Genomic DNA, 23426 nt, shown 5'->3' with positions numbered 1-23426 from the left:
GTCACACTTTGCGATTAATGCGAGTAACAGACTGTTTGGATGCCAGATGGCTGTGATTAACACGCCAAATAAAACATATTGAGTTTGTCTTATGCTGGTGGATTCACTACAGCAGTTTGGAGACGAGTTGGCCACTATTCACAACAGGACTACCAGCATCAAATATTATTGCAACGGATAGCCTCAAGGACGGCAGGTCTGTGATGTATGATGTAACAGCCCATATGTCTGTGATGCAACTACCTTGTCTGCTCAAAGAGTAAAGCTTTGATAAACTCAAATATGATTAGCTGGTGGATCAGAATTTAAGCAATGGCAGCAATAGCAACATTATTTAAACTGCTTGAGTTTGATGTTAAAAAATGTTCAGTTCATTTTTTATTTCAAACATTGTATCTCAGCCTTAGTGTCATGGTCTACGGAGACAGGCCGTGCGGTGGTGTGTGTGATGGACCCAGGTGAGTAGACGGGAGTGAACTTAACAGAAAGCGAGCCTTTATTATGGCTGAAGACAAAGTGTACAAACAAAGCAGGGATAGCGTCACTAAACTAGACTATAACTAAACTGGGAAAACTAATACTGTGACAAACTAAGAAGACTCAGAGACTATGATGATCACTGCAAAGACTGACCGTGAAAACATGGAGGTGAGAACACAGACAACGCGACACTGAACACAGCAAGACTGAGGACTAAATACACACATGAGGTGATCAGGGGAAGTGGAGACACATGAGGACACAGCTGACTAGAATGAAACATAATTACAGCACAGGGGAGAGTAAACCTAAATGCAGTGAACAAAGAACACCAGACTCTTTCAAAATAAAACAGGAAACCCAGAGACATGAAGATAAATCATGACATGAACTTAACATAACTACACAGACATGAAACATGACAGGTAGACGCACGAATCAGGGAGACTGAGTACAGGGGGAGATGACAGAAAAACTAAGAAATTAACTCGATCAAAAATGGATACAAAAATACATAAAACTCAAACACTGGGTCACATGACCCAGCCCATGACACTTCGTTTTTTGATGCAGCTGTTTTATGTTTTCAAACAATAGTTGCAAATGAAGATGATAAACCATTGATTTTGGTTTGTGATGGGGGAAAAAAAGACTACTTACACAGGCTGGGAGAATTCGGGGGCTTCGTCGTTGACATTCGCCATCCTCACACGGACGGTGGCAGTGCCAGAGTGAGGTTCGTCCCCACTGTCCACCGCCATCACCACAAACTCATACAGATGATTAGGCCTCTCATAGTCAAGCCGTCTCGCTGGGAAAACAGTCCCGTGGGGTGAAATGCTGAAGTCCGGGCTCAGGGTGTAATAGGTGAGTTCAGCATTTAACCCCGAGTCACAGTCCGTGGCCAACACTGGCAGGAGGAAAGACATCGCACGAGAGCCATCAATTACGAGTTCATCGAAAAGGGCTGATGAGATGTGATCAGCTCATGAATATGTTGACATCTGTGTAGATCATTATCTCTTCATGGCCTTGCTAAACATGCGATAAATCACGAGCTATGACAGCTACTATTACTTGAACAGAAACGGTGCCCTTCCAGACTGATTACTATCATTTGACTATACGAGCTTAAAGACAGCAAAAAGACAGAGTGGAATGGACAGTGTTTGTGTGTGGATTTGGAAATGATTTTATTCTGGGGTAATTATAGAGAAGAAACAAGTATAGATTGGTTTCCAATGTGTGGTGTGATTTTCTCTAAGAGTATAGCCACAAACACTGTGTGAGTTTCACTTAAAATCACTGTTTCATGCACATCCCCTCAAGCTTATAACAATTGTCTACTGCATATTCTTTTGATGTGTCAAGTATCTGCACCAGCAAGCAGCCTGTGCGTGTCAGTGCCATCTGAACATCTTGTAATACATTTCCAGACAGGTAATTCACTACGCACCCTTTGCATTTAACTGTTACAGTGTGACTGACTCATTAAAAGGCAAAGACAAAGTCAAAGTGAAGTAAATCTCCTTTGAACCTTGCTGTTACTGGCTCAGTCTGCACAGTTTTGTTTTATCTTCTCCAATCGAGTTTAGCTATAGTTTGGTCCATACGTCTTTGGACAGTGATACATTTTTCTAAGTCGGTCTATGTACACCACCACAGTGCATTTTAAATCAAACAATCAAAATGTGATTTTATACACAGTCCTACATTTTCAGAGGCTCAAAAGTAATTGGACAAACTAACATAACTATAAATAGATAAATTGTTTCATTACTTGGGTGGAAAATCCTTTGTAGTCAGTTACTGCTTGAAGTCTAGAACCCAGTGGCATCACCAAATGCTCTGTTTCCTCCCTTGAGATGCTCTGCTAGGCATTTTCTGCAGCTGCCTTCAATTGCTGCATGTTTGTGGGTCTCTTTGGCCTCGATTTTGTCTTCAGCAACTGAAAATCATGCTCTATTGGGTTGAGATAAGATAAGCTATTTGGCCATTAAAGAATATCCCATTTCTCTGCCTTGAGAAACTCTTGGGTTGTTTTTGTAGTACGCTTTAGGTCATTATCCATTTGGAGTGTGAAGCGCCATCCTATCAGTTTTGCTCAGAGAACAGAGCTCTTTAAACTTTAGAATTAATTCTGCTAATTTTATCAGTAGTCACATCTTCAATAAACACCTGACCCGGTTCGACTGGCAGCAACATATTCCTCCACCATGCTTGACAGATGATGTGGTATGCTTTGGAGTGAGAGCTGTTCTTTTTCTTCTCCATACTTTTCGCTTCCCATCATTCTGGTACAAGATCGTCATGGTTTCTAAAGGGTTTTTTCCCCCAGACTGTGCTACCTTAGATGTGTCCTGACCAGTGTTGGTCAAGTTACTTGAAAAAAGTAATCAGTAACTAATTACTGTTTACTTCCCCCAAAAAGTAAACATTACTTACTTATTTTCAAAAGTAATTAATTACTTAGTTACTTTTTAAAAACACGATTTACAACCTGAATAGGTGATAAAGTGATAGATCTTTCAGCCCAATTCTACTTTTTCTACATAATCCATCATACAAAATGTAATCAAATGGAAAAGTCTCTTTTTAAAACTTGTTTTATTAGTTTTAATCTTTTAACTTTATGCATCAAGCAAAAATTTAATTATATGCAACATTCACTGACTGGAAGAAATTTGTTTAATATTTAAACCTATTTTCCAGCACATAAAATATTTTTTGTGTTTACACTCACTCTTTCAAATAGGTGCAAGTAAAACACAGCAGAAAATAAATAAAGTCAAAGACTAGCGGTCGTGTTGCTCTATTTTCACCTGTAAAGCAGGCGGAGGTTTATCCTGGTGCAGGTGTGGCGCAGCGGTCAGTGGAAGAATCCGCGAGTTTCTCTGTGAGTTTCCCATTACGTCGTAGCTACTCGGTGCTTGCTCGGAAGTTTAGGGGTTTTTTTCGCTGTAAAAAGAAGTTTTCTTCCCACGCACAACGGACACTAATGTTTTTGTCACTTTTTATGGAATCAAACTCAAAGTAAGGTCAGTACTTCCACGCTTTTAACACTGCACCTCATACTCTCTCCCGCATGATATATGATCCATTGTTGATCTGCACACAGCTGTTGTCACAAACGTCGCACTCGCTTACGTCACTGTCATGAGACATTCTCGCAAAAAAAAACAAACGGTTTTAGTAACGCAGTAACGCAGCGTTCCTACGGGAAAGTAACGGTAATCTAATCACCATTTTTGCAGTAGCAATCCCTTACTTTACTCGTTACTTAAAAAAAGTAATCGGATTACCGCGTTACTGCCCATCTCTGGTCCTGACAAAGTCTAATCTGGTGTAACCACTGGTTCCCACCATGTTGTAAACACTCTGTATTTCCATTCATGAATTATTTATTCCCTGATTGTGGACTTTTGTGTTCTTGACTTGTTTGTATATTGTGAAGAAGACGCACTATAATAGACATTTCATTCCATCACTTTGACATTTTAGTTACCTGTGCAGTTCACCAGTTTAAGTTACCTTGTTAATCTGAATTAGGGTGGTTTTACAGAATGATACAGTCCTATAACTGCACTGAATATCAGCTATAGTCCTGTTGCAGCTTTTCAACCCTTTAAGATGACACTTTGTCTCCATTTTCTTTTCATCTTTGATTCCTCTGCTGCCACCACACTGGTTATGTTATTTTCTTCTCGGTGCATCGGTTTGTATTGGTTGCCATTGTCTCCTGCCACTGGCTTTGCAGTGCCAACAGTCTTTACTGCTCCAGGCTGTTTATTTGAATGGTTTGAGATTAAATTTGTTCCATTTTTCTCAGTCAGAATGCACCAGAAACAATTGCCCAGCTTGAGATTCCCACTGTAGCCAGTGGGGTAAAGAAGTCCCAGAGGCACAACAACATTTGACAATAAGTAAAGAGAGAGCAATGTGAAAGGCCAACAAATAGCCCCGAATAATGTTGTGTTTTTGGGGTTTGTTTTTGCATATTATGTGGCGTGTTTAAGGGTTAACTTTGTGAGTTAAATATCACACATGGTGAAAGAATAGTTCTGTATCTGTGGCTGTGGCTAAAAACTGAATCTTATACATACAGAATCCCAAAAACACTCAGATCTCATGAGTGCAGTTAAAAGTGTAATTTTAATCACCAGTGACAGTGGCAAAAGTGTGCGAGAGATACAGGGTCACGCATTATGAAGCAAACAACTGTATCTGATTAAAAACACACCGCACTCTGTTTCTACACTTCCCTCAATAGGTTTCTTAATTAGTGTGTATTTTTACAAGTTAAGCAGTGATGACAGCAAAACATATTCTTTCAACCTCATAATTAAAAATTATAAGCTAGACCCATGCAGGAATAGATAAACTGCCATTATTCATACAAAACGTAATAAATCAAAATGTATGGTGGGGTTTGTTTTTTTTTAGCAGCTACAATGGTTCAGTATGTAACAGATTATGATGTAAATACGAAACACTTTCGCTGGGAAACTCAAGGTCAGACGAGAAACTCTTCTGTTAAAATTCAGTTGCTGTTTTCCCCTGAGGAAAAGTTACTTTTTATAAAGTTTCTTTCTTTAATTCAAAAAGAACCAGATGGATGTGACATATGGGGTCAGAGGAATCTCACCCTGCAGCAGGGACGTTGCCGTGGTTACAGTCTCGGGGACTCCATCCACACTATAGATGGACTGAAGAAACTCTGGGACACAATCATTCTCATCCGTTATCAACACCTGAACCTGATTAGTGCCAGCGTGATGGGATAAGAGAGGAGAGGAGAGGAGAGGAGAAAAAAGGAGAGAGGAGAGGAGAGGAGAGAGGAGACGAGTCATACAATCAGTATATAAGGAGACAAAATTAAGCTTTCGTTATCAACTCTCAATTCTAGAAAACAACCGTATGAAGGTTTCTGTACAGGAAGCTGACCCGAAAACTTAATCTAAATTGCATTTTATAGCTCCCCAAGTTGCCAGCTCAACACATTCTTTATCTTCCACTCCATGATTTTCTTGAGTCAAAAATAGAAATGTTCTTAGCATGTGTGTGCCTCGCTGTGCACAACAAAGACCCTCAGTCGCCCCTCCACCCTACAAGCTCCCCGTCACCACTGTGTGTAAAGTGTGAAGTGACAGCTGAGTAATAGTCCTGAAATAGCTGGGATAGGTTTTCCCAGTTTCCATCTCTTATTCCACAACATGCAGCTGAGCAGAAGGAGGTTGTGCCCACGAAATCTGCCGTACAAAGTAAGCGGCCGACATGATAATTGGGCAACAAAATCTTTTCAATTAATAATTGAAATCACACTGCAGTTGTAAATAATTTAGCTAGAAATATTCATTTATGAAGGATATTTTTAGATTTTGATTTCTTGTGGCTAAGAGGCTGCTATATTTTGCAGCGTTCGTCTCTAGATAACAATTGACAAAAAGCGAAGAGTGAAACCGCAGAACAAAACTTCACTTGGGTCACCAGTCGACTTGTTAACATTTAAAAACCATTCAGGCGCGCCACTGCTGTAGACAGTTGCAAACTATGCTGCTCCTCTTTTGGGGTTATTGCCAAGCAGTGTGATGTCAACAGGTCACTGTCGTTAACCGTTATGAGCTATTTAGATGAAAACCTGCCTGCCTCGGAGCGTTGTGGCAGTCCAGTGGGAGAGCGCGACAGACAAAATCATCCAAACAGCAGAACATATTTTGTTATTTCATTTAATTCTCCAAAGTAATAGTAAATGCCCGAGTCGCAGTCAAAAACATCACAGTGGACCTCAGCTTTGGCCTCAGATGACAACACAGCTTGAACTCTTACACGACTCCTATTTGGTGTCCGTATCTCTGTCTAATTAAACTAACCTCTGTTGCAGTGCTGAGGCTGCCTGGCTCTTCACTGGCTCGCACCATCAGAAGGTAGCGCCGCTGGTCATTCTCATAATCCAGTGTCCTGGTCAAGCTGATCTCCCCCGTCTCCTGCTGAATGCTAAAAAGGCTACTGGGATTGATCAGCAGGCTATAGCTGATTTGCTGCTTCTGGAAGGAGATAGCAAACACCACCAGGAAGCTGTAGAACAAAGAGAAAGCGATTAAAAGAGTCTTTATTGTTTGATTTTAGCTGCAGCCTCGTTGAATTAGAAGCAAAATCCTCTTCTCCTACATCAGCACTGCGCTGTAATGAAATCAATTATTGTATGGCCCATTGGCTATGTGCTATAAACACAGTCAATCAGTGATCGTCAGTTCTGTGTAATAATATGATAGTATTATGTAGATATCAGTGTTTGTTTTCACAGTGAAGAGAGTTTGCATTCCTTAATAGCGTGTGATGATAATAAGTCAGTTCATGCTCGAGTGCACTGGTGTGAACAAATGAATATTTATTAACAAATTCTTAACAAGTTATGCTTGAGATCTGACACCTTTTGCGTGTTTTTATGCATGTCTGCATTCATTATTGTAGGACTTATGTTTGCAGAGCAGAGCTATACATACTGCAATTTCAGTGATTTACATTATTATGCTAAAGTCTGCATGTGTAACTGTCCTCATGTGAGACAGCACATCGTCTCATGCCTGCATTCATCTTAGTCTTTGTTAATTTACAGCAATTAAGTGTATTAAAATATGTCTACTATATTGTTGCATTTTTAATGTTGTGCTTGCAGTATCGGGCAATTAAACATACCGAGGCAGCAATGAAGAATCTGACACAAAGTGTTTGCTGATAACCAGATGGGAACAGATAAAGATCTAAAAAGGTCTGGCATATGTGTTTAACAAGAAATGATTTGTAAATATAATAATTTCAGCTTTACAGAATGAATATAACACAGAAAAAAAGCATTTTTCATGATATTTTGCTGCTAATATGCAGCTGGAACGTATCCCTGAGTATGTTTATAAGTGGATGCAAACACAGGCAGTACTCACGGCTGTCCCTCGGGTGTGTTTTCTGGTATTGAGATGGCATAGCTTGTATTGGTGAACTGCGGCGCTCTAGCTCCCGCCACCACAGAGAGCATGGCGGGGGCACTGCGGCTCCCCATGCCGTCAAGGGCCACCACGCTTAACAAGTACTCTCTCTCCCTCTGAAGCACCAGCCCTGTGGTCACCACCTGGCCTGTCTTCTTGTCAACAGCAAAGCAGCCATCACCGCCTACAGGGAAGTACAATGACATTATTTTCCACAACTGGATCCAAACCAATGCGCGGGAGACCGCCTGAATGCAAACACAGAAATGTTTCCTGAATAGCCTTTTGAAATAGGGATTTCTGTCTTATTGTGTTTGTGGAATTAAGATTTATACAATCTGTTAAGCTTTAATAGAATTAATAAATATGATTTATGCATAAACACATTTAATTTTATTCATTCTGTGCAATTCCTTAATCATAATAGTCAACAACTGTTGTCACGTTTAATCATTTTTGGACTTTTTACTTATATTAAAATAATTGGATAGTTTATTCACTATCAACAAGAACTTCAATTATTTTTAACTCTTATTTGTTTTTAGGCAGTCTGATAGATATTTAACAGCAACTGCATTTAGATTACTTTGGACCAAAGTAATGAACTAATGACAGGAAATTGAAGGTAGTGTAAAAGAATTCAGATCATAAACAGTTTAAACTCTTAGTTACTATAAAGCATGTTAGTATATACGTTAATGTATATTTGCTCTTCACATTTAGATGTCAGAATCACAGCATACTGAGAAGAGAAGGGAACCAAGCACAGGTCCTTTAGGGACCCCAGATGCCGTGAAGCAATGATTGCATTCCCTCACTTATTATTTTGAAAGAACACCGTGTGAAACTAAAGAGCAGCTCTGTGCTCAAAATGACGATAAGCTTGAATAGAGGGGCCAGGAATATTTGGTGGCTCATCAAAAACCTCATATATATATATATATAAAGTCAAAGCACCGGTTCTGCTCGGTGAGAATTGACGACTGGTTATCAGGTCTCACTGATATGACTTCCATTACTGACGGCAGTGCAGTGTCAGTTAAAATTTCAGCCTTAGTCCTCAGTAGTTTGCTTGTTCTCAAGGCTTATACTGACAAAAAAGCCTTTCCAAGCGCTACGTTTTAAATTGTAAAGAGCGATTTTTCATATTCAAAAATATTCATATGAAAAAATGGACAGAAAATCTTTTCTGTGGAATTTAGAAACTAAATTTTTTAAACTTTTTATTTATTTACCTTAGAACACCTTACAGTTTTCAATTATTTAAATATGTTTTATTTTATTATATAATAAATAATATTGGTATAAATTGGTCATTAATAATATAAATGGGGGTTAGGAATAATTGATGTTTTATTGTTGTTTGCAACAAACAAGCGTCAGAACTGGAACTGAGGATCAGTTTAGGAATGTGAAGATACATGCACATCTTGCACTTTGTGTTGTACTATCTGGATGATCATCGTGTAATTAAATAAATTATGATTAAATTCTTGTATAAAAAGAAAATCTTAGAGCAGTAGAGGTTCACTAATCTGCAAAACGCTGCATCTACAAGTTGTGGAACAACTTCAGAATAATGTTTGTCGGCACAATCTCGCGAAGGCTTTGAATATCTCATCATCTAGCTCGTCTACAGTAAATAATTGTCACGTCCGGTGTGGCAGACGTGTGGAGTTTGTAGAAAGGACCCAAAAAGGCGGCAGCTCTGGTGCAGGTGAGTATTTATTTACAGGAGTGGGTACAAACAGCAATGGTGGGTGAACATGAAACTGGAAAACCTAAACTGGGCAGAGCTAAGAAAACAAACCTGAACGAAGATGCAGGGAGGTACGGCGAAATACACAGAGAGACAGATGGAGAGACGCAGGAAGACCGAGGGGAACAACACAGACGAACCAGCAACGACTAAGACAGAAGACACAACTTAAATACACTCAGAGAAACACAGGGAGATTACACACAGGTGGGGGACACAGCTGGGAGTGATTAACGTGACGAGACAAGGGAGGCAAACTGAAAACACTCACATAAGACGCAGACCTTCACAATAAAACAGGAACTTACACATGCAAGGACACGGACTAAGAAACGCGGACTAAACACAGGGATGCACGGGCAGAAAAGAATGAACACTAACCGAGGAGGAACAGAATCAATATTACAATAATAGAAAACACCAAACGCTGGGTCAAAAGGACCCAGGATCGTGACAATAATATCATCACAAAATTCTGGATAAACCCATGTGTGCAAGCTGAAAATCAGTCCTCGGGATCTTCAAGCTCGCAGCCAGCACTGCATGTGCTCGAGGAAGATTCCAGAAATCACTATTTGTGGGCACAGTGTGCCATTCCAAACTGTGTCCACAAATACAGGATGAAGCTCTATCATACAGTCTTCTTCAGTTCAGAACGGAAGAATCCTCTTGGATGATATAAGAAACGTCTTCACAAATCAAAAGAAGTTCAGCCGCCTTCCTTTCAAGCACTTGAGATGATACGCAGCGGTAAACACGGCTCTGTTCCAACGTAACTGAGACATGCGGCTGCCATCAAAGCCCAGATGGCTTTATTTTTTTTATTAAAATGGTACATTATCTACATTTAAACATTTTAATTTATCCTGTTTAATACTGTAAATAAACTAAGGGGTTTAAATGATTGCATTCTGTTTAAATTTACATTTTATGTAGTGTGCCTTGGAGATTGCAGTAATTAATAAGTTCTATAATTTTCAGGCTGCTGACAAATCTTATAAAATGCCAAATCCAACACCGTGTTCTTAATTCTCGCAATAATGTGACTTAATAATATGAACCAAGCCAACTTGTAAATATTGGAGATAAAGATTTTTAAAATCACACAGAAAAAAAGCTATAAAATAGGCAATAAAAATGTATTAATACACAATGAAGTAACAGAACAATGCATATGGGAATGACTCAAAATGAACCACAGTGCTAATGTTTATTGTAACAAAGGAAATGCCTCCCTTTCAGCAGTATGCTTTAATGACTTATTGATGGGTTTTTTAAATTATTTTGGAAATATATGGAGGTCTTGGGATCAGAGGAATAAATCAGGAAGTGGTTACACAGGTTTTATAAGATTTGTTAGGATTGTGAGAAATATTGCGTCCTTTTTATATACTCTTTAGACATTCTTAGTTATGACTTTCACCTTCTAAACATTAGTAATTATACTGACAAGTGGCAACGTTTACTTTCCAATTTAAGTTTTCATCAAGCTACTCAACTTCTACTTTTCCTTAAGTTATAAAACATTTTTGTCTGACTGCGTGTTTGTAGAAATTGTAATTAGCAGCTATGGAGAAATGTTTTAATTAGTGAGTCCCATTGTTGTTATGATCATCCTGCCATTGGTTTCCCACTCTTCCACAGACTGACAGCCGGTAGGAGCAATGCATCAACGAAGGTTTCAATGTGCCAAAGGCAGTGAAGGAAGAATGCTAGCAAGTAAACATGGAAGTAATCAATGTAAGACTCTAAATATTTTAAAAAAAGATGGGTGAAAAAATCCGTCCAACGCTATTGTTAAACCACAAGGATGCACGCCATGCATTAGGATGAGGAAGGCTGCATGTAAACATAACCAAGTATTTCTATACAAAAAAACCAAAGCAAAAAACTCTGGAGGGCACTTTTTTACTTTTTCTGCTGCCGTTGAATAAAAAAATTAAATTAAATAAATTAAAATTAAATAAAAAATAAATAAATAAATAAATAAATAAATAATTAAATAAAAATAAAAATAATTAAATAAAAAAACTAAAAAAATTGGGTCAATCAGGGTGTCATCTCATCTCATCTTCAGGTTTTTAAAATTAAGCACAGGATAAGAGGGTAGTTTTTTAACTTTTAAGTTTACGTTAGCTGCTTTGACAAATGTCGCTGCTTATATGAGTTCTCAGCATAGACAAGGGGCGAGACAAAGACAAGGGCCGCTTTGTAGTATTTGTGGTTTAAAGTCAAAACGTGAAGCTGTGCGATGTACTAATGCGAGTCAGAGGGAAGTCAGTAGTGTTTTGTAAAGCCCCATTGGCAAGATTAGCACATCCCCCAATCTCTGACATGTGAACAAACCTCCATCCCCTCAACCACCAGGGGGTCTACTGTGGCAGCCTTCCAACAGCCAAATGCGTGTATGTGTATTTTAGCGTGTGTGTCTGCAGAATTTACTCTGCGTACGCAACATGGAGAATTAGAGAGATAGATAGAGTGCACGATAAGTGCATAAACAAATGTGCGAAGGCCTCTGGCTGCGTGTGTGTGTGTCTGCTGCGATTGTGTATGTGTGTGTAGAAAAAGAAAGAGGGACAGAGATACAGAAGAAAAGAGAAATGGGGTGACAGAGAGATAGAGAATCTAACGGACACCTAAAGAACCTAAAAATGCATGAATGAACGTGTGAATGCCTCTGGCTGTCATGTCAGAGAACTGGTGTCTGACTACTTGTATTTATTTTCAAGTCTCTATAGCTTGTCAGCTTATTTTAACAACGACACAATCTATTTTAATACGACTTCCCTTCTATATGTGTGTGTGTGTGTGTGTGTGTGCGAACAGCAGAAAGCTTACCATCTGACAAAAAGTATTCCACCTCTCCACTTTTACCCTCATCCCCATCATGAGCCTGGAGCTGGTAGACAAACGTTCCCGCAGGGGCCTCGGGGGATACGACAGCCAGGTAAGGGTACGGCTTCATATTCCAATCAGGGACGTTGTCATTGACATCAGTGATCTTCAACTTCACCTTGTTCAGGTACCAGTCTGGGCCTGGGGGATAGTGCAGAGATAGTGATGGAGCTCTGGTTACAAAAAGTGACAGCTGTCATGTAACTGAGTGTGCAGCAGGGAGACATGTTGCCAGGGGAATGTGAAGCGCCAACAAGCACAGAGTCAACTAAGGGTACAGGTATGTGAGATATACATCCTCTCCAGTAGACAGCAAAAACCAGGACTGCATGATTAAACTAAATGTTAATGGGGTTTTTTCCTGTGCCTGTACTGTGAAACTGATACCGCTACAGTCTCAATTCAGCTCAGAGGTCTGGTCAAAGTCAATTACCACACTATCTTTAACTTAGTAATTTAACGGCTATCTTTCCACTTTCTTTTGCTACACCGTAGCTGTCAGAAGCTCAGGAAATTGTTGTAAGTGGATGTCAAGTGGTACGTTTGGGCCCAGGGTTGAGGACGGTGGATATGACATCATCCATTCATTCTCCATTAGGGTTTCCATCCAGGCATCCAGACACCTTGGTTCCCATGGGAGAGAGCCTCAGCCACTGTCTCATCTACCATGTCTGGGGTAAAGCTACCTTGATCTTCCCATAAGGGCGTCAGGATGATGCCTCACGACTGCAGGCACTTTGTCGCCTGCGCACTGCCTCACTGAAGTGAATAAGAAGATTCCAGGAATCCAATTACCAACTCGCTCAACCTAAGCCGGGGCAGACAGCAAGAGAGCACAACAGCACCCAAGGAGAGGCGGTGTAAAACTGCGTCTCTATGACAGAAGCATAGCGTGACTTTCCCCGGAACTGATAGTAAGGGATCGTTATCCACATTAAACACAACGACACAATCTGGAAACGATGTTCACGAGAAAAACTCGCGACGCTGTCACAGGCCCCGATCTGGGATACGTTTTATGCAGAATCTATTCCTGCGATGTGGAGCAAGTCACAAGTTGTAGGCTAAGACACTATTTTCGCAAATACTGGCTGTGATCTTGTGTCAACGTGGCATGAAGGAATATGTCAGAAGAGGTGCCAAACAGTTCAGTAGACTGCAATACACAGAGGCCATCTGCCTCACCCCAGAAAAGAAAAACCCCCTGCCAGGACAAACACATCGACACACACAAGTGCATGCACATACAGATCTTGCATGTCTCTTTCTATCTTCCTGTCTTCCTCTCACAAACACGCCATGGACACTTAGGCACAGAGGTGAGTTACCTAAAGGCTAAAAGTTACTATGGATTTCAAATCCCATTATGTAAAAGGTTTCATGTTTCTATCCACGGGCTATGTATGTACTTTTTAATCCAAGACAAAAGCAGCAGGAGTGTGCGATGCATCCTTTCACTACCTGAGGGCTGCCTCAACAGATGTGCTGTCTGTATAAAGCAGTTCTACTTAGCTGGTTTCCATAATGTTCTGCAACACAACGTCTTTCCAAAGTCTATTATAGCTGATAATGTAAAACTATATACCTCGAATGAGTACATGCACACGGCAAATGGCATGAAGTCTTCAAACCGCATGAAAATATTTGACAGCACCTTGTGTTGGCTCAAATGAGTTGGAAAAGAGAAGGTGGATGCGGAGATCACAATTCCTATTTCTTACAGGAACTCTTTTACAGTTAAGATGCGTTTTGATGAAAAACGCAACGTTACGAGTGTTCACAACTGAAACACAATAGCTATAAAGTGTGTGACAGCTCCTAAAAGGATTGTTAGAGGGATAATAACAGAGAGGGGAAGAAGCTAGAGGAGAGAATTAATCTCGCTTTCTGCTCAGGCTTTAAAGTTGCTCTGTGGAGAGGAAAGTTCTGACTGGGATCTGACGATAGTTCGTTTTGGATAAATAGCCACTGTATCGTGGGGGCAGAGAAACTAATCAATGTTCAGATGCTATCTCCTAAAATGTTGACAGCGGCAATTTATGCGCTTTAAGCCAGATCATCCTGCTCTGTAAGACGGAACAATCCTTTCGTGATGAATAATGAGAAAGGATAAAGATTCTATTGCAAAGTAGACGGGTTTAAAAGGCACTTAATCAAAAGAAATCAGAGCTCCGGCACTTAACATTTAGTTGACTATCAAATCTTTGCGGGGAGCAGTGCAAGACACATTCCTCGCCTCCTGCTTGTTGGTGTCTTTCCCAGGCATGTCTCTGTGGTAATGGTGGTGATGATTTTACAAGGCTCCATCTAATTAGCTTGTTACAGAGAGACTAATCAGAGCCAAGGCAGATAATTAGAGCCTATCAGCTCTGGAATGATAATGAAGAATGTGGTAGTGAGTGCATATGAGTGTGTTTGTGTTGTATGTGCGTTTGCGTGTGCAAGGTGAAGAGTCCATACGTGTGTACGGGCAAACGCCGCGTGCTCCGAGGCCGCAAATGCACGCGACTCCTCTCTGATCTAAATAGGGAGATGCTGTGAATGATGCCCCGTGAGCACCGAACTGACACGAGCTGCCTTACCTGACCAAGACAAAAGATGTGATCAAATAATGGGCAGGGGCTCGCAGGCTCCACTGGATCTTTTAACGTCAAATCTGCTTTCTGTGCCCAGCGCGATGAAAGGCTGGTCTATATTTTACAATAGAGTCTCATACGGATGAGAGCAAATGCTGGATGACTAACATAATAATGTATCATAAAAAGTTGGATGGCAGAGGTGCAATGTGTGGTTGGCAAAGGCTCGGTAAGTACAATGGCGTAGCTCTAAGTGAATGCGCACGCGTCCGTGCAGTATTCTGTTGATGTTTCCTGCTGTTAATCCTCTCCTTGGGTACTTGCTATATAAAGCTGCTAAGTGGCTTGCCTGTATGAAAAAAAAAGTTGTCTCAAGTGCTTCTGTGCACATATACACTGCCCACAGTACAAGGACAGTGAGGGTGTGTGGGAAGGGGATGAGAGGAAACAGAGTAAAGGAGAGAGGCACAGCTGCAGAAACACAAATATCTACAGAGAGAAGGAAAGAGACATGGAGAGGGAAGAAGGAGGCAGCGTGGTAGAAGGAGCATTGTGTGATGGTTAGCACAGAACGCCAAATAACATTGCAGAGACAAGAGCGCAGGGGAAGCACAACAAACAGCGTAGCACAACAAAAGATGGTGGGAGAATCTATGTTTGGAAGGAAAACGTACAGTAGCGGACCGTGAGAGGAGAAAATTAAGACAGAACACACAGTATAATTAACAACAGGTTTTTTTCTAATGCATCCCCCGTTCCTTGTGCTCTCATCGAGGGGAGAAATTAAGATACAAATATTTCAGTGTGGAATTAAGCAAATTGCGTCTGCAAGCATAAATATCAATGGCCCGTGTGAGACGTGGAATTTCAGGGGTGCTTTTTTAGCAGCAAGTGAATGGAAAATGAAAATCAGCTCAAAGGGGAAGTAATGAGGTACATTAGCCAAATGTTTGCAGTGTTAAGGAGGCTCTATTCAAAGCCGCCCACCACACATCCCCCCATCTCTGTGCTTAAAGCAGAGTGTGAAGCCATCAGCGGGAGATCAACACGCTAAAAGCACTGGGGACAAAAATCTATTAACTCAGGGATTCCGGTGCCGCGCGCCACGGACTCTGCTCGGCTCAGAATGGCTGACACGCTAAGCATGTAAATACACATGCAGGCACTTTCATCCCAGAACAATTAGAAATGGTAGACGACCTCAAGTTCTGCTCATTTCCTCCAGTCTGAAATCCCCATCACTGCAGAAATTGTCAAAAACTGTGTTCGATGAAGCGGTCGGTACGTTTTTTTGCAGACTTTGCAGCAATATCATCATTTATCTGTAGGTGCTATACACCCAAACTATACTCAAAAATGTAAAAAGCAGTATTAAAATGAAAAAAAAGAAGTTTTGTGCTTGATATAGGGTTTTGTATTTTTATTTTTTCAATGGCTATTAGGCATTAAATGAGAGCAGGCCATTTGAGAACACGTGTAGAGTTTCGTTTGCAGCTGGCTTCCTGACATAAGCAAGACCTTCCCTAAAAAGACTTCATCTGGATAACAGAACAGCATATTTTGCTCTGTCAGCAGTAATGCTGCCTTGATGGATCCCGTGTGCATAATGCACCCTATCCTATCAGAGATTCTACCTTCTGCTAAAGCCAGATTCTGTGCTGTTCCCAGTTGATGTCTCTCTTTTTCTGTTTCATTTTTCTGTTGTCTACAGTCAAAAATCAGACACATAATAACATAGCTCCACTGCCTTTGAAATGAGGTGTGGGTCAAATCCAGTCCTCTTATGCTTGTGGGGGGGCTCAGCTTTAACGCAGCAGGAGAGCTGCTAGGGCTCGCCATCAGCTTCATATGTCTGGGGTCGGCATCTGTCCATCTTTGGTTTTAGATGGATTAAGCTGTTGGAAAGCTTTTATTGCGCTCGCAGAAGGTTAACAAGACACTGGAAATTCAAGTTGCACCAGCTTCTCTTTACCCTGTGTCCTCTGCTATGCTTCTGAAAGTATTTCCAGCAGAGCTCTTTGTTTATGCCCAATCATACTGCTGACCTGTTGCCAATTAGCATTAATAATGGAATGCGCTACCAGGTTTTATTTTGTATTTGTCCAACTTTTCCAGCCTTTATTATCTCAGCTGGGCGACATAAGGTTTGATTTGCATCCCAACTGTTTTGGAAATTGAGTTTTACATTTATGGAAAATCTTACATTAAGTATAAAAACACAGTAAATGACACTATTGTGGTGATAATGAAGTTGCAGTACTTACATACATCACACTCCTAAATTGTTTATCAATGCTCAATTTCTTAAAAGCTCTATAAAATCTAAAGAAAATTCAGTGATTCTCAAATTATATATTTATTTATTTGCTACACATAATACAAGTCATGAGAAAACATCTATTGTTTGATTTTTTTTCAGTTTATACGATTAAATTTGTGTCTGTACTGTTTTCAGTTTTAGGATATTTGGTGTTTAAATGATTGTATGCTGGGATTAACACCACTGTGGGGGACCCATCCAGCTTTACTAGTCACTCACAGTACTTAAGTCAATAATAAGAGTATTAATGCTTTAAAAATTAGGTATTAATAATTTTTCAGTCTGTCTCTCAAATTTCTGGTGTCAGACCCATAACCTTGTTAGAGCCTGATTGATAAACTGGCAGGGTCAATATTAGGTATTTGCCAAGATATCGGTACCAGCATTTGTAACAGAAATAGAAAAGTCCAGAGAGATTGGAGAAACACCCTTCAAATATCTTATAAGTGTGGACATTACATAGTTTACCCGCCAGAGTGGTCGCCCCATGATCGGAAGATTGGGGGTTCAACTCCACTGAACTACCCTGTGGTACCCCTGAGTATGGTACTGTCCCTACACACTGCTCCCCGGGCGCTGCATTGGTGGCTGCCCACTGCTTCACTGGATGAATGGGTTAAATGCAGAGGAGTAATTTCCCTACGGGGATTAACACATGCACACATTATTAGAGTGCACTCTGCAACTTCCCTGTTGGTAACACAACAAAACACAACCAGCTGAGGTAAGCATCACTAGCCAAAGTGTAAATGAGTAACTGTACGTAACTGTCATGTTACCTTAGTAACAGTGGAGATACAGAAGTTTTTTATTGCTGCCATATAATCTGCATCATTATAACTCATTAATAACATTCTTTACAGCATTATTCCATTTAATAATATTTCTCACAGTATTGATATTGCATTAAAGTTGTGTATTGAAGATGTCCATTTGAGGATCCTTCCATTATGTTACTTTTATTACAAGTACGGTCAGAAGTATTTTATACACATTGCATATTTGTGCTTATTTCGAGTTGATGTTCGGTTCATTAAGGGTCTTAAGCTTCACTGGCGTGACTGTCCAGGTGATACATGCTGAGGGAAACTAGAACATAGAAGGATAACTGCAATGCATGCTTACAATACATATAACACATATAATCTAGGAATGTGTCAGGCCTGAGGCCTTAACTCATTTGGTGTCTTACTATATTTTACTCTACTTGGCAACAGATGACCAGAATATATAATTAGCCCCAGAGGTCCTGAGGGCTTGAAGTTTATTACCTTGTATGGAAGGTGTTATAGAAAAGAGAAGTTCTATGTCTGCTTATAGCCATTAAAAATGTACAAGATGTACCATTAATTGTGGCTAATGTCTGGACCCTATTTTAATCTGTAATTGACGCCATGGGGAGGCGTGTACCCCACTGCTTTATAAGTGTCCACAACATGTATTTTGGTCAGAGGACATATGCTGATGTTTTCTCCTGTGTGTCAATAAACTCATCGTTTGATTGCACTTTTCTGGGGCCTCCGTGGTTTGTCTCACTGCTCTACACTGATCGATTTCGCGACATAACCTTAGTAAAGACGTTGTAACTACAGGTAACATTGTAACTACAAATGTCAGGGAAATTTGTCTATGTTTTGTGTGTCTGAAAGAAAGAGAATATATCAGCTGCTACATCAGATTTTCAATTCACCAATTACCAGTATCATCGTTAAAATTCCTATACCTGCTGGGCTCTGAAACCCTGTATAGGTATCCAATAATACCTAAATACAGTATTACAGACTCACAGACTCACGAACAGTTTCTTCCCAAAGGCCATAACCACCCTTAACTCATACACACACCAATAAATATTTACTTTTTTACACTGGATTGTATATTTGTACATTTTATATATTTTTTCTGTCAATACTGTTCATATGTATATATGTGGCCCCCCCCAATTTATTTGCACTGAGTTGGAGATGCTCTGTATCTCACTGTACAACTGTATAGTGACAATAAAGGCATTCTATTCTATTCTATTCTATTCTATTCTATTCTATTCTATTCTATTAACATGGTTAACTGTTACTTTTACCTTGAACTCAAATATTGAATAGCTTAAGTATTAGACATCTTTGCTATCAAAGTCACTTACCAAATTAAACATGACGGGCTGAACACACGTTTAATAGGCTGATGTGTCTGAGGACTTGGACCTCCACCCGCCATGTTCTGTTACATGATTGTGTTAAATATGTTGGAACAAAGTGGCTGTGTTTCTTTTTGGCATGTTAGCTTTATTCTTGCTTTATTTGCATAGCGCTTTATTCCCTTCTGAGTTGTTTTTACTGAAGCCATAGGGTAGCCACATGATTGCAACAGCTTCTCTTTTTCTTTCTTTCTTTTTTTGTCTTTTGCAGCCACTTTTTCTTGTCTGCACTCATGACTGCATCTGTTTCTCTAAATCTGGGCTGAATTTCAGGGAAGGCCAGGTGGGTGGGGGTGTTAAGGCAAATACACAGAACACAAGCAAACTAAGGAAACCAATTTTACAAAAGAAAATGCTGCAAACTGCAAATCACATTTACTGAAAGAGATGCAAATACAGCAAAAAAAAGACAAATATTGCAGAAAGAGTAAAATATTTTTAAAAGGCGCTATAGAGACAAATGGGATGGGATACACTTGTTTTAACTTTTTTAAAACTGCCTTCTGTTCACATTTTCTTCTCTTTTCATTCAGTTTCCACATGCTTCTCTATTGATTTGGTACTTTAATTCTTGAACAGCACTTTACGACTTTTATGCCAGAGAAAAACGCTTTATAAATAAACTTTTCTTACTTAGTTATTTACTTTCTTTTACAGTTCTTGTTGCCATGTTACCACTTACGAAGATGACTAGTGTTGGACAATAAATATACAAAAAAACAGATAAAAATATTTTTTAAATGTTTGTTTGAGCAGGATTCAGACGTAATCTCAGATACTTGCTGTTAACCCTGCAGCCTTTGTAGCATTTGGCTGTTTTTTTCTTTTGTGAGTTTGTTTTCTATTGTAGGGTTTGTGTGGGCATCTGAACAGCTTGTTTTGGATTTAAGTGTAAAGTGTGTGGCACAAATCGTTTTACAAATATACCTATGTGTAAATTTTTAGTATTCCATTAATTGCCCAGCCATATCCTGAGCAGTATAATCGCTTTAGAAGATGGATGGATGGATCTTTTCTAACTGGCCCCTGACAGCTACAGTCTCTTTTCTGGTGCCTGGCTTCATGTTTCTTGTATTCCAGCCAAACAAATTCTAAAACTTCTTCCATCCCTTTTGTTTGTTGCTTTGAGCCGAGAAAAAATGTGCCCTATTCACTTCTATTCACCCGCACAAAAGAGGAGGATTTAGTGAGGAGCAAGTGTTGAATAGAGATATACTGGTAGTGTGCAGCCTTCTGGGGAAGGAAAATAAATAATTTAGCTAAATATTTCCAATTTCACTTAAAACAACTGTGGCTTATGGATTACTCTTTTTGGTTTCGCATGTAAAAATAACAACATTTAATACGTTTAATTGAACAATTTTGTTAAATGAGTTTAACAAAATTGCTTTAAAATATTTCATGTCTGCAGCAAGCTTTCATATCCACAAGATATTTTTCATCTAATTATTTTCAAACAGTAATGCTCATTAAATAATAAATACAATTCTGCAGTTTATTCAGCGTAATCAAGCATAACCTCAACCAATTTATCAGCGAATACAGTATTAAAGTCTCAGAAAACACAAGCTGACCTCTGACTCACTGACTTTTTATTGCCTGCTGCATGCGATGCTTCGAACCAGGAGAAAAAGTTAGAGCGTCACATTACCCTCACCTCCATCCTCATTTCCTCAGTGATGCGTGTGCTGCTCTCTAGAGCCACAGGCAAGGCCAGAAGTAGCTTCCCAGCATTCACATGACGAGAGCTATATGCATCATGCACTTCTATCTTTGGGATCCTCCACAATTCTGCAGCTTAAGGCTTAAACCCCAGGAAGACCTTTCATCGCAGGCACTACCCACACACTTTCAGTCAAAAGCAGCTTGTTTTTAAAAATGCAATATATGGTATAAGACCAGTGCTATGCAATCGTAAAATTCACGGTAAATTCTAACAAGCTACAACAACTGTTTTCCCTCTCTTGACACGCCAGACTCTAGAGTTAAATGACTATAAATGGAAGTCTTTTCAAGACCTCCTTTGGTGTAGCCTTTGCCATCCATAAACTGAATGTCGATTTGAAAGGTGTCTTTGAACATTTGTATGATACAGATATTTCACTGTTCATTTTGTCACTGGGTTAAACAAAATGCCATAGACTGTATACAAATAATGGACACAGGCACTGTGGTAACCAGAGATGGGCAGTAATGCGTTACTTGTAACGCGTTACTGTAATCCGATTACTTTTTTCAAGTAACTAGTAAAGTAAGGGATTACTATTGCAAAAAAATGGAGACAAAGTGTCATCTTAAAGGGCTGAAAAGCTGCAACAGGACTATAGCTGATATTCAGTGCCGTTATAGGACTGTATCATTCTGTAAAACCACCCTAATTCAGATTAACAAGGTAACTTAAACTGGTGAACTGCACAGGTAACTAAAATGTCAAAGTGATGGAATGAAATGTCTATTACAGTGCGTCTTCTTCACAATATACAAACAAGTCAAGAACACAAAAGTCCACAATCAGGGAATAAATAATTCATGAATGGAAATACAGAGGGTTTACAACATGGTGGGAACCAGTGGTTACACCAGATTAGACTTTGTCAGAACCAGAGATGGGCAGTAACGCGTTACTTGTAATGAGTTACTGTAATCCGATTACTTTTTCAAGTAACGAGTAAAGTAAGAGATTGCTATTGCAAAAACGGTAATTAGATTACCGTTACTTTCCCGTAGGAACGCTGCGTTACATTTTTTTGCGAGAATGTCTCATGACAGTGACGTAAGCAAGTGCACGTTCGTGACAACAGCTGTGTGCAGATCAACAATGGATCATATATCGAGTGCAGAGAGAGTATGAGCGTGCAGCGTTTAAAGCGTGGAAGTACTGACCTTACTTTGAGTTTGATTCCATAAAAAGTGACAAAAACATTAGTGTCCGTTGTGCGTGGGAAGAAAACTTCTTTTTACAGCGAAAAAAAACCCCTAAACAAGCACCGAGTAGCTACGACGTAATGGGAAACTCACAGAGAAACTCGCGGATTCTTCCACTGACCGCTGCTGCACACCTGCACCAGGGTAAACCTCCGCCTACCCCACTCCTGCTTTACAGGTGAAAATAGAGCAAAAGGACCGCTAGTCTTTGACTTTATTTATTTTCTGCTGTGTTTTACTTGCATCTATTTGAAAGACTGAGTGTAAACACACAAAAAAATTATTTTATGTGCTGGAATGTGCAGAAAATAGGTTTAAATATTAAACAAATTTCTTCCAGTCAGAGAATGTTGCATATAATTAAATTTTTGCTTGATGCATAAAGTTAAAAGATTAAAACTAATAAAACAAGTTTTAAAAAGAGACTTTTCCATTTGATTACATTTTGTATGATGGATTATGCAGAAAAAGTAGAATTGGGCTGAAAGATCTATCACTTTATCACCTATTCAGGTTGTAAATCGTGTTTTTAAAAAGTAACTAAGTAACTAAGTAATTAATTACTTTTGAAAATAAGTAATCAGTAAAGTAACGGGATTACTTTTGTGGGGAAGTAATCAGTAATTAGTTACTGATTACTTTTTTCAAGTAACTTGACCAACACTGGTGGTAACACCCCAGTTTTACATTTTGTTACTGTGAACCAGGACAGATCTAATGGAGAGCCCAAGGACAATGCATGTTCATATAACTCAGAAATCATACCCTGCTTTATTAGCTATTTCACTCTGAATGGGACCATAATTTATAATATATACACCATGCTGTGTTAAAGAAGATCTGAAAACAGCAAGTGACAAAGTAAACGCATTAGGAGATTGTTTACTGAGGCATTTGATTGAGGATGCATTTGAATGAGTGTTGAAATCTCTTCTTTTCACACTTTTCTGGCCAAGTGGCAAAGTCCATTTTCCCTATGGATTGGGTGAAATTTAAATGTTTAGCCATGTAGTATTTTTTTATGAGGAAAAGGTTTCATTTGGTATTCATATCACAAGATATGTTAACTCTAAAGCAAGAGAAGGTAACGCTTTAAAATGTGTTTATCATATTGTTTGTATAATACCAGGACCTTGCTAGTAGCTCACAGACACCATTAATGTTATCAGTTCCACCTATGCTTTTCAGAGGATTGTCTGCAGCCTGCAAGACAGGAACACAATATGCTATATCAGGATTTTAATAAAGAGTTTACTTGTAAACTGTGTTTTATTTGCTGTAAAGACGCGTT

General features: G+C 39.5%; 1 protein-coding gene across 5 annotated transcripts in view; it reads right to left on the bottom strand.

Moving 5' to 3' along the window:
- The window catches only part of LOC146515854 (neural-cadherin-like), a 123804-nt gene that overhangs the window by 62222 nt on the left and 38156 nt on the right, over window positions 1-23426 (bottom strand). For all 5 annotated transcript variants that reach the window (XR_014875253.1, XM_085167834.1, XM_085167835.1 and 2 more), the window contains 5 exons: window positions 12064-12261; window positions 7422-7647; window positions 6351-6555; window positions 5126-5237; window positions 1141-1390 (listed from right to left, as the gene is read on the bottom strand). Coding sequence is in view for 4 of the 5 variants with exons in the window: in XM_085167834.1 (XP_085023960.1) it covers window positions 1141-1390; window positions 5126-5237; window positions 6351-6555; window positions 7422-7647; window positions 12064-12261 (991 nt within the window). In the remaining variant the exon portion in view is untranslated. The remainder of the gene's footprint in view (window positions 1-1140; window positions 1391-5125; window positions 5238-6350; window positions 6556-7421; window positions 7648-12063; window positions 12262-23426) is intronic.

Source organism: Neolamprologus multifasciatus, chromosome 7, assembly GCF_963576455.1.
Source record: "Neolamprologus multifasciatus chromosome 7, fNeoMul1.2, whole genome shotgun sequence".
NCBI lineage: Eukaryota > Metazoa > Chordata > Actinopteri > Cichliformes > Cichlidae > Neolamprologus > Neolamprologus multifasciatus.
Note: the sequence above shows the minus strand (reverse complement) of the source record. Positions and strands in the feature narration are given on the sequence as shown.